General features: G+C 37.9%; 1 protein-coding gene across 1 annotated transcript in view; it reads right to left on the reverse strand.

Annotated features, from left to right (window-relative positions):
* Nucleotides 1-403: 403 nt before the first annotated feature.
* Nucleotides 404-13,876, reverse strand: part of agmo (alkylglycerol monooxygenase) — a 47,815-nt gene continuing 34,342 nt past the window's right edge. Inside the window, exon 13 of the mRNA XM_005947159.3 lies at nucleotides 404-1,037. Within this exon, the coding sequence (XP_005947221.1) occupies nucleotides 954-1,037 (84 nt within the window). The 3' untranslated portion in view covers nucleotides 404-953. The remainder of the gene's footprint in view (nucleotides 1,038-13,876) is intronic.

Below are 13,876 nucleotides of genomic sequence, written 5' to 3' on the forward strand. Positions count from 1 at the left end.
TATGAAGCTTAAGCAGCAGCCAGATGAAAAAAAAATTGAATTTCCATGCTGAAAATGTTGTACTAATGTGGGGTTTTTTGTCTTTTAAATCAAACAAGCACTCCGATAAGGTGGTTGCTTTCTTTGATCAGGCTTGTTTTCCTTTACTCAACCTCAAGCTTTTGATAAATGCCTTAATGTTAAAAGGCTGAGCAGGTGTCTCTTGAGAACAAGATGTTTGATTGAAAAGAAACCAACTATGAGTGATGACAGCACCATCTGCTGTGGACTGTTTGTCACTCCCACACAAGATCTGGAGGTTGGGAAGAATAATTCACATGACTAATCTGATGTTTCAAAACTAAGTTGAATCTGACAAGCTGCACACCCTCTAGAATCTTTAAGACATTAAAGGAGTCTTACATAAGGCAAAAAATTACAATGCTTTATTTAATTGAGCAAAGAAAAAAAAAACACTGTGCAATGTTGTGCAAAAAACTGAAACTCAGATGCAAGATTAACATTCATCAATGAGAACATTTGTTTAAAAAAAGTATATATAGTTGCATAGTAACTGATGTGAAACAACAGAAAATAAACGTGACTATTTTGAAATTAAGCGAGTTAGTTACTGCAGCACCACTTGAACACATTTTAAGCAAACGCAAAAAATATGACTTCATTAAACAGAACGAGTTGTTTTGGAGAACAAAAACATATGGTGAGCACCTTGCCTTGGGTTGTGACTGTTTTACATGACAAAAACCTTTAAGATGAACCTTGAAGTTACTTATAAAATTTTGTAAAAATTAATCAAGCAAAAAATAGTTTTATCTTGAACATATAGATATCAGTACTACATAAAGTGATGCACAGTGTTTAAAATGATTAAAATCATGATAATATGGAAATTATTTCAGCAATGACAATGCCAAACGTTTTCCATCCATCACTTTGTGCCATCTTCAGCTGGATCAGTTAGCCTTCTTCTTGATGCCGAGCAGCTGAGAGACGATGCTGTGCAGAGCCCAGTACAGCAGAGAGAGGGAGACAAAGGCCTGGACAAGTTTGACAGAGGTGGTTAGGATCAGAAGACTCGAGTTGATCCATTTCATTCAAAATGACAACTACCGCAGTTTGTTAATACTTGTGTTAAGATTACCATTACCACCAACATTACTGGGAGATAAAATTAAAAAACAAACTAAAAATCTAAAAACTTGCAACTGCAGCGCTGTGCTATCAAAATCACAGTGAAATCTGTTCAAACTTTGACTAGAAAACAACTCTGTAAAACTTCCTGAGCTCACAGTCTGACTTTCTATTTACATAAATGGATGTAACAAATGATTTAGGGAGATTATGTCATTGATCAATTTTTTTAAATTGTGAATTATTGATATGGTCGCACTTTCAGGCCACAAGACTGCAAAGGTTGTTGCAAAACAACTCCATTGTTGTGATTAATATCATGTAAGACTAAGAAAATGTTTACATTTGATAACTTTCGCATTCAAATTTGATTAACAATTGTGCCCAACAGAACTCTTGTGCCTCAAAGAACAGCAACATTTTACGTGACTGGGATCAAGATGTGGTTATCGCTAGTGGATGGATTGAGTTTATGTATACAAGTTATAGGGCATGATGGTCTTGGAATGAAAACTAATTTATTTGTAATATAGTGGTAATACAATTTTATAGGTGCTTGACAATATACAGAGAATATATTGTATGTTATGTAAATGTTTTCTTCATTTGGTTTATAAGCTACAAAAAAAGTCTCCTCCACTTAGAACTATTTGAGCACTGAAAGTACTATAAGCTGTATATTTGCTCACTTTTGTATGTATACATGCTCTTTAATTTACAAAGCTTAAGTGTAGCCTATAAAATGTTGTGCTGTCACAAGAGTTAAAAAAATAGATTAAAAAAAAAAAACATTTCTATTACAACATGATGTTAAACTGTGAAAGCAATGCTGCAACTGAAAGAAAACAGACACCTCAGATGCAGCCAATCTCAGGATGATGCAGAAAGTAGGCTTAGAGGTTAAGAAGCAGGGCTTCTCCCCCGATGCTCTCACAACAGGGTCACAAGGGTCACAGCCATAGGGAACCTTGCTATTCAGAGAGAACGAAGGGGGGCTTTGCCCAAAACAGCCCTTGCCTCCACTCCTCACTGGGTTCTGGCTCATAAACTGCATCCTACATTACAACTCAAGCCAAAATCAGACCGTTGTCCATCATAGGCAAAAAAGGCCAATAGGGGGAAAAAAGCCCAATTTCTTCCTGGACACGACAGCTGTTCTCCTCAGAGACAGAGAGGACGTACAGCACAGACCTCTCTCTGCTTTTCCACCTCTCACTACCTGCTCTGAGAACAGCCTCCCTGCTTCCTGCTGAATGAACCACTGGATGAAACAAAAGCAAAGAAGGGACTTTGAGAGTGATGATAGAATCAAACCAAAGTCACATTCATTTTTCAAATGACGTTGATTGTAACACTGAACACCAGTACTTGTGATTTAAAAATAAAAAAAATAAAATAGAAAATAAAATAAAATTAAAAATAAATAATAATAATAATTATATATTTATTTATTTATTATTATTATTATTATTATTATATTATTATTATTATTATATTATAATATATATATATAATAGATATATATATATATAATATATATATATTATATATATATATATAAAAAAATACATAAAAATACATAAAAATAATACATAATACAAGTGCCTATGGGAAGCAGTATAAAAAAGAAAATAGATTTGAAGGGAAGGTATCAAACTTTTTCCACACTACATTTAATTGGCAGCTACACCACCAAGGGTTTTCTACAAAACGTGTTTTGACACAAATCGATTAAACCATCTAACAGTATATGAAGTAGATAAAAATACCTGTAGCTTTGCCATCTAACATTAAAATGCTGCTGATACATTTATGAGTAGTACTACTGAAATAAAACCATACATACATTCATACAAACAACTTTGAATTGAATGATTTACTCTGGAGAACATTTGTAAAGAAGGGTATTATAATTTTTTTAAGAACCTAAAACTAACTTTTTATAATGCACTGGTAATATTAGTTCTATTTAGTTCATTAAAACGTAATTAAGAGAAATAATTGGTCACTGACTCAAAAAAATAATAATAATGAAGTGTTACTGTTAATTATAATATCTATCTTCATAAAGTTGAGTAACTGATAAAAATATCTGGATGTAGGTCAGAAGAAAACCTCCTTGAAACTGCAGATACTTATTTTTAATGTGAGCATTTTGATCAGCGTAGTTCACCTCGGATATACAAACACTGATCAGCTGTCTGGTAAGATTAGCAAAACAGGAACACAACACACATTTTGGTAAGTTGTAAGAAAACACTTTCTGATAACAACACTTCAGCAAAAAATAAAACAAAAATAAATTTACTGCTACATTTATTAAGTAAAAGACAAAAACATGCTATAGACAAACTATCACTAAGTGAGATGTTTTCAGTTAGGTTCAGTGTGTTTTTGATAAGGCTTGAGAATCATGTAGAAACTCAAATTTTAAATCAGCGATCTGCCTCTGCAAAATATCGGGTAGAGGTATTTCAATAGTTTCAACAACTCCCAGAAGGAAAAACAGATGGAAGATTACAAATCCGTAAAGCTGCATTGTGTTTGTCTAAGATGGATTGAGATCGAGAGCAGTATGCAGAATTGGCAGAACCTCGCAAATCACATTTCACTCAAACTAAGGACCGAAACATGACAGAGGTTTCTATCAAAGCCGCATGTTGAGGGCACCAATTTTTCCCTGTTCCCATCTCTCCATTTGAGCCACTATGCTACATGTATATAGAGTCTGTAGGAAATCCATGTGGGACAGATTACATAGTGGAAGGAAGCAGGTTTGATCATCTACAAATAAGCACTACGGCCAGACACCACTGACTCCCAAAGTAGACATCTCAGCAGATCGACTCACACTCACTCAGTTTGGGGCAGAAAGCACTTAGTTAAGGGTAGTGCTTCAAGGAGCCACTAACATGTGGTTCTGTAGGTTTTTTCTTGTTTCTTTGTTTACCTTTGCTTATTCCATTTCAGTACCAGTCTGGTTAGAAAATAGTCACGCTCCAAGCTCCACTAAGAAATTGATGCACACCACATGTTTTGCTCAAAAGCAGCTCAGTTACTTCAAGATGCCAGTTTATTAGATACCAAAAAAATAGTCTAGTAATACTCTATCATAGTCGAATATGTTATGTAGTATAGTGGTAATGTTTAAATATTCTTAATAAGGATGCTCAGCTGTAGTTTCTGATTTGTATAAACTGCACCGTGTTACAAAAATAGACATTTGTCATGTCATGTTTTTGTTTACCTAAATTATCAATGAGATCAGATAAATAATAAAAATGCATCTCCCTGAAATGTAACTGCATTCATTGAAAAACTGTTTTCTTCACTTGGCTAAGCTAGAACTTGTTTTTGGCAACAGCTTAAAAATTCAAAAACTACAAAACTAAAATAGGGATGAAATGAAGCATGGCGGCTCTTTGTATAAATTTCAAGTCTGCATAAACATATAGATTAGTTGACATCTAAAGACTTGCAACACCTATTGTGTGTCTCTTTCAAGCTACATTTAATCACGATTAACCAACTTTACTGTAAGTAAACAATTATCTCTGCCTGGATGACATTTTAGTGCTTTACTCTCAGTGACATGTCGCTTCAATGTGACCAGTTCCCACACATGTATTGACCTTGAGAACCACACTCATCCAACACCATATTGAGTTGGGTCATTTTGGGTGCCGCTGATGGATATTAAGCATGAAGGAGACATTAGACACCCCAGGGTGCGCCTTAGTGTCCTCTAACAATAACAGTAACAACCTTCCAGCCTTCAGTGGGTTAACATGGCGGAGTCTTGCTGTTCTCCAATGCAGCTGCACTCGTGATTGAAATGAAAACAAGGCAGAATGGCTGCTGTCAGACGTGTGATATATGACCTGTAATGGGATGTTTCCAGAGCTCCCTCTCCATATGGCTGCCTACAGTCCACCAGACCTGGACTGAACTGCATCGGAAAATTATTCGGAGCTTTTTTGTTTGAAACTGCCTGTGTGGGTGTAGCGTGCTACATCAGGACATTGCTGAACTGGTGAAAATAAACTATATAAAATTCTTGTTAATAATCCAAACGCCACATTTCTAGAGACTTGAGAGAAATGAAATTACAGTTTGCATTCTGTTTGATTTGTTATAACAATTTGGTTAATTTTAAGTTTATATAGCAACTCTGTGCTGCTTGCCACGTACCAGCGCTCTAACGCAACTACGCCACATTTGATAGCATTTGTTAATAAACAGAAATGCAGTCACAGGTGTCTGATTAGTTCACTGGTGAGGTGTTAATTACTGGAGGTTCATGCAGTGTTAAAAATTATTAACATGAGTTTCAGATTGACACGAACACCCACTAAGATCAGAAAAAGCATCTTGAAGAGTCTGAATATTGTTACACGAATTTCTGCATTCTTTACTTCAAACAAAAACATGGGAGAAATTAAGTTTTGGGGGTTTTGGCAAGAAAGATTTTATAAATTGTGCAAATTTATGTACTGCATTTTATTTTTAAATACATGTATATAAAATATACACATGCACAATATTATAGATTTTAGCCTGTCTTATATAAACTTTTATCAAGGGGAAATAGTCACTTGCTCACATGGTGTGGAATGATGCAAATTAACAGTGACCTTTAACCATTAAAAATTCTGGTGGGACTATTCTGGGACTAGGAAAAACGTTCAAAGTTGCTCTCACATGGGTTCAATTAGCCCACAGGTTTTGTATACAGTTCATAAGTACCTTTACCAAATATATGAGTAATAAAACTAATTAAAATGCCAAACATTGACGTCTTTATAATCCCCCCCGGTTACTCTTTCATATCCTCTTGTTTAAGATCATCCACTTAGTTCCAGTGTTTTTGCATTTTGTCATCTCTGTGTTATCTGATTTTTGTTTTAATTATCCATTTCTTTTAACACCAAATCTTTTTTTCTATTAATATTTACACACTTTCCATTACAGCTTTAACATAATTTTACAGTTGTAGTAGTGCGTTTACTCTGTACATACTTGCGGTAAATAATAGTTGAAGTTTGAAATTTACACTTTGAAGTTAACTAATCACCATTTTCATCTACAGAAGTATGGACACATGAGCATAGGTAGCTTTTTGTGCACAGTCCCACACAAGTACACCTGCACATGTACACAAAACATGTGTACAGAGAGAGAGAGGGAGAGAGAGAGAGACACACACACACACGCGCACACACACACACACACACACACACACACACACACACACGACTTCCTGTCTGTTCATTATGAGCAGATATACAGTCTCTGTGCTGGTTGTTTGAGCAGACTCAGGAAGGATACGCTGAGCAGTTTAACGTCCCACCAGAGAATGAGTGTAGTGCCTACTCTGTAGCGCTGCCATGAGAAATATCGCCGTTACGCTCCCACGCACACACAACACAGCCAGACAAAACACATGTGAAACAGTAATGGCTGCATGGCGAAGTGTAGCAAAACACAAAGTGGCCTGATGATATGCTAGTTTAGAGTGATACAGTTGTTTAGAAGTTTTACTTTACACATCTGGAGAGCTGCAGTCATCTACCATGTGTCTCTTCGAAGCTCACATGTAAGGTCAGCTACAACTCATCCAGACCACTATGCCTCATTGAGACCATACGAGAAAACCCAGAGGACACCAGCTTTCATATCTCTTCAGCACACTTCAGAGTCCAGCAGCCTGGCACCGCTTCAGCCTCAACAAGAGAAGAAGTCATCACCTCAGTATTAACCGTGGTTCCCTGGGTGGCCAGATTGGCTGGTTAATTGCTAAAGAGCACACTAGCCAGCAGGAAAGCAGAAGGCGAGCTATTTGGCAAAACTCCAGAAAAGGAAATGAAAGCAAAAACAGTGTATGGAGCAGACAGGAGGTTATGCTCTTGCAAAATGAAGCCCCCGTTTGTATTTTTATGAAGCCGAGAGAAGATGTTTGGGTCCACTGTGGATTAGCTCAATACATTCCTCTAAGAAGAAGTGCACATGAATGAGCCTCCAAGGGCCTCTAAGACGTGTATCTTTACCCTGATTTCTATAATCCACCCACTGACATTTATAAAAATTAAAACAGTCTCTGTTGTACATTCCTACTGTGGAGTTTGGTGCCAAGTGCATCTCTACAGGCCTGAGCCAAACCACTGGTACAGCAGCAAAACTTCTCTACAAATATCTACAGCCCAGTTTAAGTTTATTTAACTATGGCAATCTGAAACAAAAATCAGACCTCTTCAAAAGAACACGTAAATCAGCAGCACAGATAACATTAAGGAATTTGGCAGCAATATGAAAGAAGGACACAAATCTACCACGAGCCAGTAAGACACGTCCGTGCAAAGATGATAATTTGGTTTTCCTAAGCAAAAATGAAGCTTTAGCTTCTGCAGAGGAAGAAGTCCATCATTTTAGGAAAGTATTAGTGAGTTTGGTCACCTTTGCAAGTAAGTCACTGTCTCAGAGCTTCAAGACCTTCGTCTTTACAGAGAAGGATTTGTCCAACAAAAACTATCTAAGAATGATAAGTGGCCTTGTTATGGCTACTGCTGAGACCTTGGCAAAGCAGTAGACAGACTTCAGGTCCTGTATTAGGGCATTTTCTGTACACAGCAACTGCTGAATTTCTTAAGGATATGACTTTCTGATACCGTTTATGTGCTGTACATTTTTTAAGACACATCACTGTCTTTCTCCTCCATTTGCCCAGTTTCCTCATGTTCTTAAAGGACACGCTGCACATCACATAACGACACGCCAAGTTTTCATCTAAATAGCTCTTTGGGAATCATCACGCTGTTGAAAAAAAATGATATTTTACAACTGCCCAACTGTTATCTTTGGCAAATGTGATGTAGCAACAGCCTTAAGATAAAATTTGAAATTTGTTTGAATTAGGTGCCTTTTTATGTTTGAATGAAAAATTAAAAAAAAAATCCCCTGAAAATGATCGAGTACAAGGAGCTGACTGGAGTTAGAGAGCAGCTAGTATCCAAAGAAAAGTTGAAAGACCGTCACAAAAAATATACTGTATTATTATTATTATTATATTTATTATCATCTTCATCATTAAAGTCTGGCTCGTTGAAAGGAACAAGATTTTGGTTGGTTTTTGTTACTATGAACCACATTATCAACAAGCTGCTGCACACAGTCAGCATTGCCTGTGTAGTGCAATGTGTCACATTTTGAGTGGCCAAAACCAGGTCCATGTCAATTATATGATTGTAAAAGTGCAGGTGCATGCTTGAATGTTTGGACCCCAGCATGAGAAACATGTGGCAGGTGTTAAAATGTGGATTGGAGATTTTGGCTTAAGTGGTAGATAAGGACTCAAACAAAGTCTGAAAGTTCCACATGAAGTTCCAAGAAGAAAAATGCTGTTGGCAAACAGACCTTTTTGTTTTTTAAAACACCTTTTTAATTGTCAGGGTAGAAAATATTAATTGAGCCTCAGTTCATGCAGTTTGTTTTGTGACCGGACAGCAGAGAATGTGCTTATTGTGGTCACTTCTCTGATAGCAGCCACTCAAACTTTTACAGCCTCAGATTTGAAGACTTTCCAAACTTGAAACCCCCCCACTGCTCACAAATCCTGGCAGAAGGAGACATTTTCCAGCTCACTTCAGGCAAAAAGCTGTAGCTTGAACTACTAAGGAAAAAAATACACCACAAAGAATTTTACTACAAAATCAGACGTGTGATTGTTAGCCAGTAATCCAATGAACGTAGCCTCGAAAGAGAGATTAATAAACTGAGTCCTGAGTGATGAAAGCTTGCACTGCGATAAAGATAGCTAAATTAATATGCTAAGCCTTCATTCAGCACTATCGAAACATTTTACAGTATAAAACTTTAATTTATTCTGAACTTTAAACCTTTTATAATTTGTAATGTTTTGAATTTGCGAGCAGACTTCTTTGGAAACCGGCATTCAAGTTCTCTGAAATCAGCTTTCGGTGCCTTTTAGAATAGAGAGAAACCACGTGCACACAGCAGAAGAGCTTTTGTCAGGTTCAATCAGGTTCACACGCTGGCTCGGAAGCTATATCACAAACTGAATGACCCATGAATTAAAGCACAAATAGGAATACAAATTTAAAAGAAAGCCACTGTAGACCAGAAAACCTGATACCGCAAAAGCCAAACTAAATATTCCTAGAAATCTCCCAAAGGTCCACTTTCTGTTAGATTTCCATAACTTTACCTGGCAAGTGGTTTGACAACATAAACCAAGTGGTTACTCTTTGACGGGCACGATCCCCTGCACATTGAGTGATAATATTTCACACTGTGTATGCTCGACCACCCCGCTGTTTACTCCAATGGAACAGTCCTACCCAGCATTTCTCTTTCAAATCCCTCCACTTTCTCTCTGGGAGGAGATTTCCTTTCCTTTTCCATTCCTGCGAGCTCTCAGATGATGTCATGCTCGCCGAGTTTCCACAGGCCCAAACAAGCCTGTTAACCTCAGCACTGCCTCTTGCCACCACACATTCCTGCTTCAAAAGAAGAGAGCGCTAACCCCTCGCACCTGAGTTTTGTCCAGTGGAAACAACACAGCGACCTCTCACCGCCGACTGCCTTATCTGCTCACTCATGGCTGGGATGGTGGGAAAGCCGGGGTGTGAGCTGTAATTTTTAAAGACAAGTATGGTGATTTGTTGAAGATAAAGCGAATGTGTGTTGAGGCGAAGCCTTTGTGTTTGACATGAACTTAATAATATTGTTGTGACCTCTTCATTTAGCTGTGGAGCACCTCATCTTCCCGTTTAGTCTGACAGAAAAGGGATCTGAGAGATTGGCAAGTGGTATCAGCAGGAGAACGGAGAGTGAAAATCCTAAAGGGTTTAAAACATTTTTTACATGTATACGTTTTGGAATCAAAGGCATTACACAGATTTATTTTTCCTTCAAGAGTCAAACCCGCATGAGCTAATAAACTACTTAAATTCTTTTATTACAAGGAAACCTTTCAGTCACTGTAAATGAAAAGAAAAGCAGACCATAATAAAAGCATCTCTGGCTTTTTTAAATTATTTTAGTTGGATGCCTTTTTAAAATTTTACATCCATCTGCAGCTATCAAGAATAATGGAGGGGGGGGGGAAACGAATTGTAAACAAAGTTGTTGTTTTTTTATTTCTTACTAAAACCAAAAAACTGGTTTGAGCCTGGCAGGTGAATTTTTATGAGCTCTCCTCTTGAATTGCTGTTAGTGGTCTTTGAGAGAATAGTTGCATAATTACTCTGGGATACAGAGTGTCTACGATCTGCTCTGTGGCCTGTTTTCCTGTGCCTTCAGGCAAAACCAGAGGCTCACACAGCATAAAACCATGTGTTACATCACAGTGCAAATGCCCCACCCACCCAGCCACACTGCAAACACAGAAATATAGGTGACGCAAAGGGTAAAAGGATAAAACAAAATGTTTGAGGTCAAACATAGGCAAAAATATAGCTTTTAGGTGATGACATCCTCAACTGTACAACGTTGTGGTTAAATCGATTAAATGTTTAGTTATTTAGAATCAAATTACTGATTTAAAGAAATGTTTATTTAAATCAATTTTCAAGCATAAATTACATATTCTCCAAATGCCACGGTTTGCTGCCTTTACGAGGTGTAAGGAGGTCCGCCCGAACAAAAGCTTAAAAAAGAAAAAGAACATTTTAACTTGACCCGTCTCCTTGTGCACCCCTGCACTGCGGCTATTTTTATTTCACCCTGAGAAAGTCTCATTTTGACCTCTTCAACTCGCACACCCCCATGCACGCCCAAACTTGCCCACTGCATCAAAACAGTGACTCTTTTAGCTTATGTTTCAGTGTGGAGAATGGGAAATAATCGGAAGAAAAATCTGGTTTGTAGTGCTGGTTAGCAAAGGTTGTGTTGGTGTGACCAGAAAACCCAGAAGTGCGCTGTGACCAGTGTACAGTTATTCATAGCCTTCTTAAATAAATGTCACTCATTTCAAGCCTAAATGATTAAACTGTGCAGCCACAGCACAACAGGCTTTGTTTATTTAGATGTTTTAAAATTGTCTATCATGCATGCAAATCTGATAAGCTACCCAAGCTGACATTAATGTATAAATGATTTCTTAAACTCAGTATGTTGCGCACAATAAAGTGCTTAAATATTGACTGTAATTTAAACTTCTATTCTTCTATAGTTTGTGCACCAGAAAGACACAGATTATATTTATAAGCTGCAATATTTTGTGGTATGTATATGTAATTAAAATTTTATTTAAATGACATAAATTAAAGCAAATTAAAGCTAACAGCACACACAAATACAAATAAATATTACATGCACAGAGAGCTAAAGCTTCCATCAGCCCTGGTTACCAGCTTAGTCTCCTCTGAAGCAGTGAGGCCGTCATGTGAGCCGCACAGACGTGGGTTTGGGCGGGCGAGTGGGCGGCTGGGAGCAAGAGGCAGCCCTGGTTTACAGGTCAAGCCTGCAGCTTTACAAGGGAAATCTCCAGAGCCACTATAAATACCACTGTGAGTTTTAAGGGTGCAGTATATCACACCACTGGTTTTGAAGGACCACAAACCGACCTAGTTTTTTTTGTTGTACTTCCCCCTCCCCCTCTCTCAAATGTACAGTGAGTCTGAAGACAATTAAATGGGAATTTACCCCTTTTACATTTCGAGTGACTGTTAATTGATTGGCTCGACTTCAAAACAAGCCCTCCCTCTGTAACAAAGAGCCCGCCGTTCGCCTCACGCGTCAGATCCATATATCACTTGAGTACCTTAAAGTCTGGGGGTGGTTCAACCATATTCCCCTTTGCTGTATTTCTGAACAAAGGGCACAAACATGTCAGGAACCATTTCAAGTAAATTGTGAGGATTTTCAATGAGCCCCACCTGCAAGCAAGACATTCATTCAGCTCAAACTGATGTACTATGACTTGAAATGAGGCCTAATGATTTGCTTAAGGAAACGGCTGCATAAAACTTACAGCCCTGTCAAAGTGACACAGCCGTGCAGCATGTGCAGCATAAATCACCCCGTTTCGTTGCTCTCGAGGTGATTGGTTATGCGCTTCATTTTAGATGAATTATTATTCATTCAGTTTTATTTCATTTTATGGTGAGAAAAAGAAAAGGTTGGAGAGCCTCGGGTTGTCATTTGAACACCTGAGCGCCACAGATGTGCAGTCAGAGGACATAAAAGCAGCGATTGCAAATCTCACGTGCAAATCTCATCAGCCAGCGCTAGTTAGCAGCAGACGACGTTAATTGGTTCCAGAAGTGTTGCTCTCATTCACACTAGCTGAGACGGCAAGCGGTGAGCGGAGGCAGAAAGCGGGAGGACAAAAAAAAAAAAAAGCTGCAAGGGAGGGCAAGTAATGAGAGGTCAGCCGCCTTACAGTTGAGCTGCCAGAGCCAGAAAGGCACGCCAATTTTATGGTCAATTGGGCGACGCATCTGGACTCATAGATCACAGGGCTGCGAAGCTGGACTTAGCACCCAGCTCACACATTTCACACACACAACACAGACCACACAACACACACAATTACAGGCAAACAGGCTAGACACACACAAACCGAAGAAACACGATACATGAGGCATATGCGCATTTAATACCAGAGCTTCACATATTTTTCCTCAATGATTTCATAAAGTAAGGATTTCTAAGCGCTGTACTGTGAAAATCATACCACTGTCATCTTAAGACATTTTTTTCAGTATTTTCCATAGTTAACAAGCTGGAATTAGGCTCCAAGTATATAATCAGACTGTGATGCTAAATAAAACTAGTTTCAACATGCACAGAGATAGAAAACATACTACCACCAGAGAAAGCAATTAGTAAGTAGCCTTAGAAAAACATGCTCATGCAATGATTCACTGTATACCCAGTCTTTATTCTACACCCTAATAACAGACTAATTAGGTGTTGTTGGTTGGACTTTGTGTTTAGACAGTTTCAATGTTGCATATAATGTATTTTGGACAAAAACTGGTTCTCGTTTTCAAGCTGAACTATGCTTTGATGGAGGGAATTACACATGTGGCCAAACACTATATCAAGTCAAATGAATAAAGGATTTCCACCACATGTAATTATGGTACTTTGAAAAATTATATGAAATAGTTTTTGGAAATTATTCGGAAGGTCACCACATTGAGAATGTGAATATCAAAGGTATAAGTTCCATGGGGTATGGGGTATTTAAAAAAACCTAAATAAAAAGGTCATGCGATATGACTGGAAGCTCCAGAACAGCTACTAACCTGAGGTTAGTTTGTTTTGTCAACTGCTGTTTCCATGATCTTTGAACCTCGGCTGCTGAGCCAAAAGAAACATAGTAGTACAAACAGCTACAATTTCCTGATGAATGAGCAAAATCAGACTGCGGATGAACAACATCATGCCGTGTGATGAAAAGCTCACACACACACGCACACACGCACGTGAAAAGAGAACTCAAGGTAAGATTTTAGCCAAATTTAAATTTTTCTCTGTCAACAGCGCTGCTTTTAAACATCCATTTTACCATCATGTTTTAGTGCTACTTTTTTTTTCTTTTAGCAATAAGGCCATCGCATTTTGCTGATCCGGGCACTCGATTAATACATCAGATTTCATTCTTTGTTTTAACTGGTAACCGCCAATATCTGCAGCTGAAAAAACAACTTCACTGTGGCTAATTAATGTTATTTCCAAGACTTGGCCAAACTACAAACTTAAAAATGGGTAAACATGG

This window comes from Haplochromis burtoni, unplaced genomic scaffold (genome assembly GCF_018398535.1).
Source record: "Haplochromis burtoni strain Fernald_Lab_line unplaced genomic scaffold, NCSU_Asbu1 Contig_516, whole genome shotgun sequence".
NCBI classification, from domain to species: domain Eukaryota; kingdom Metazoa; phylum Chordata; class Actinopteri; order Cichliformes; family Cichlidae; genus Haplochromis; species Haplochromis burtoni.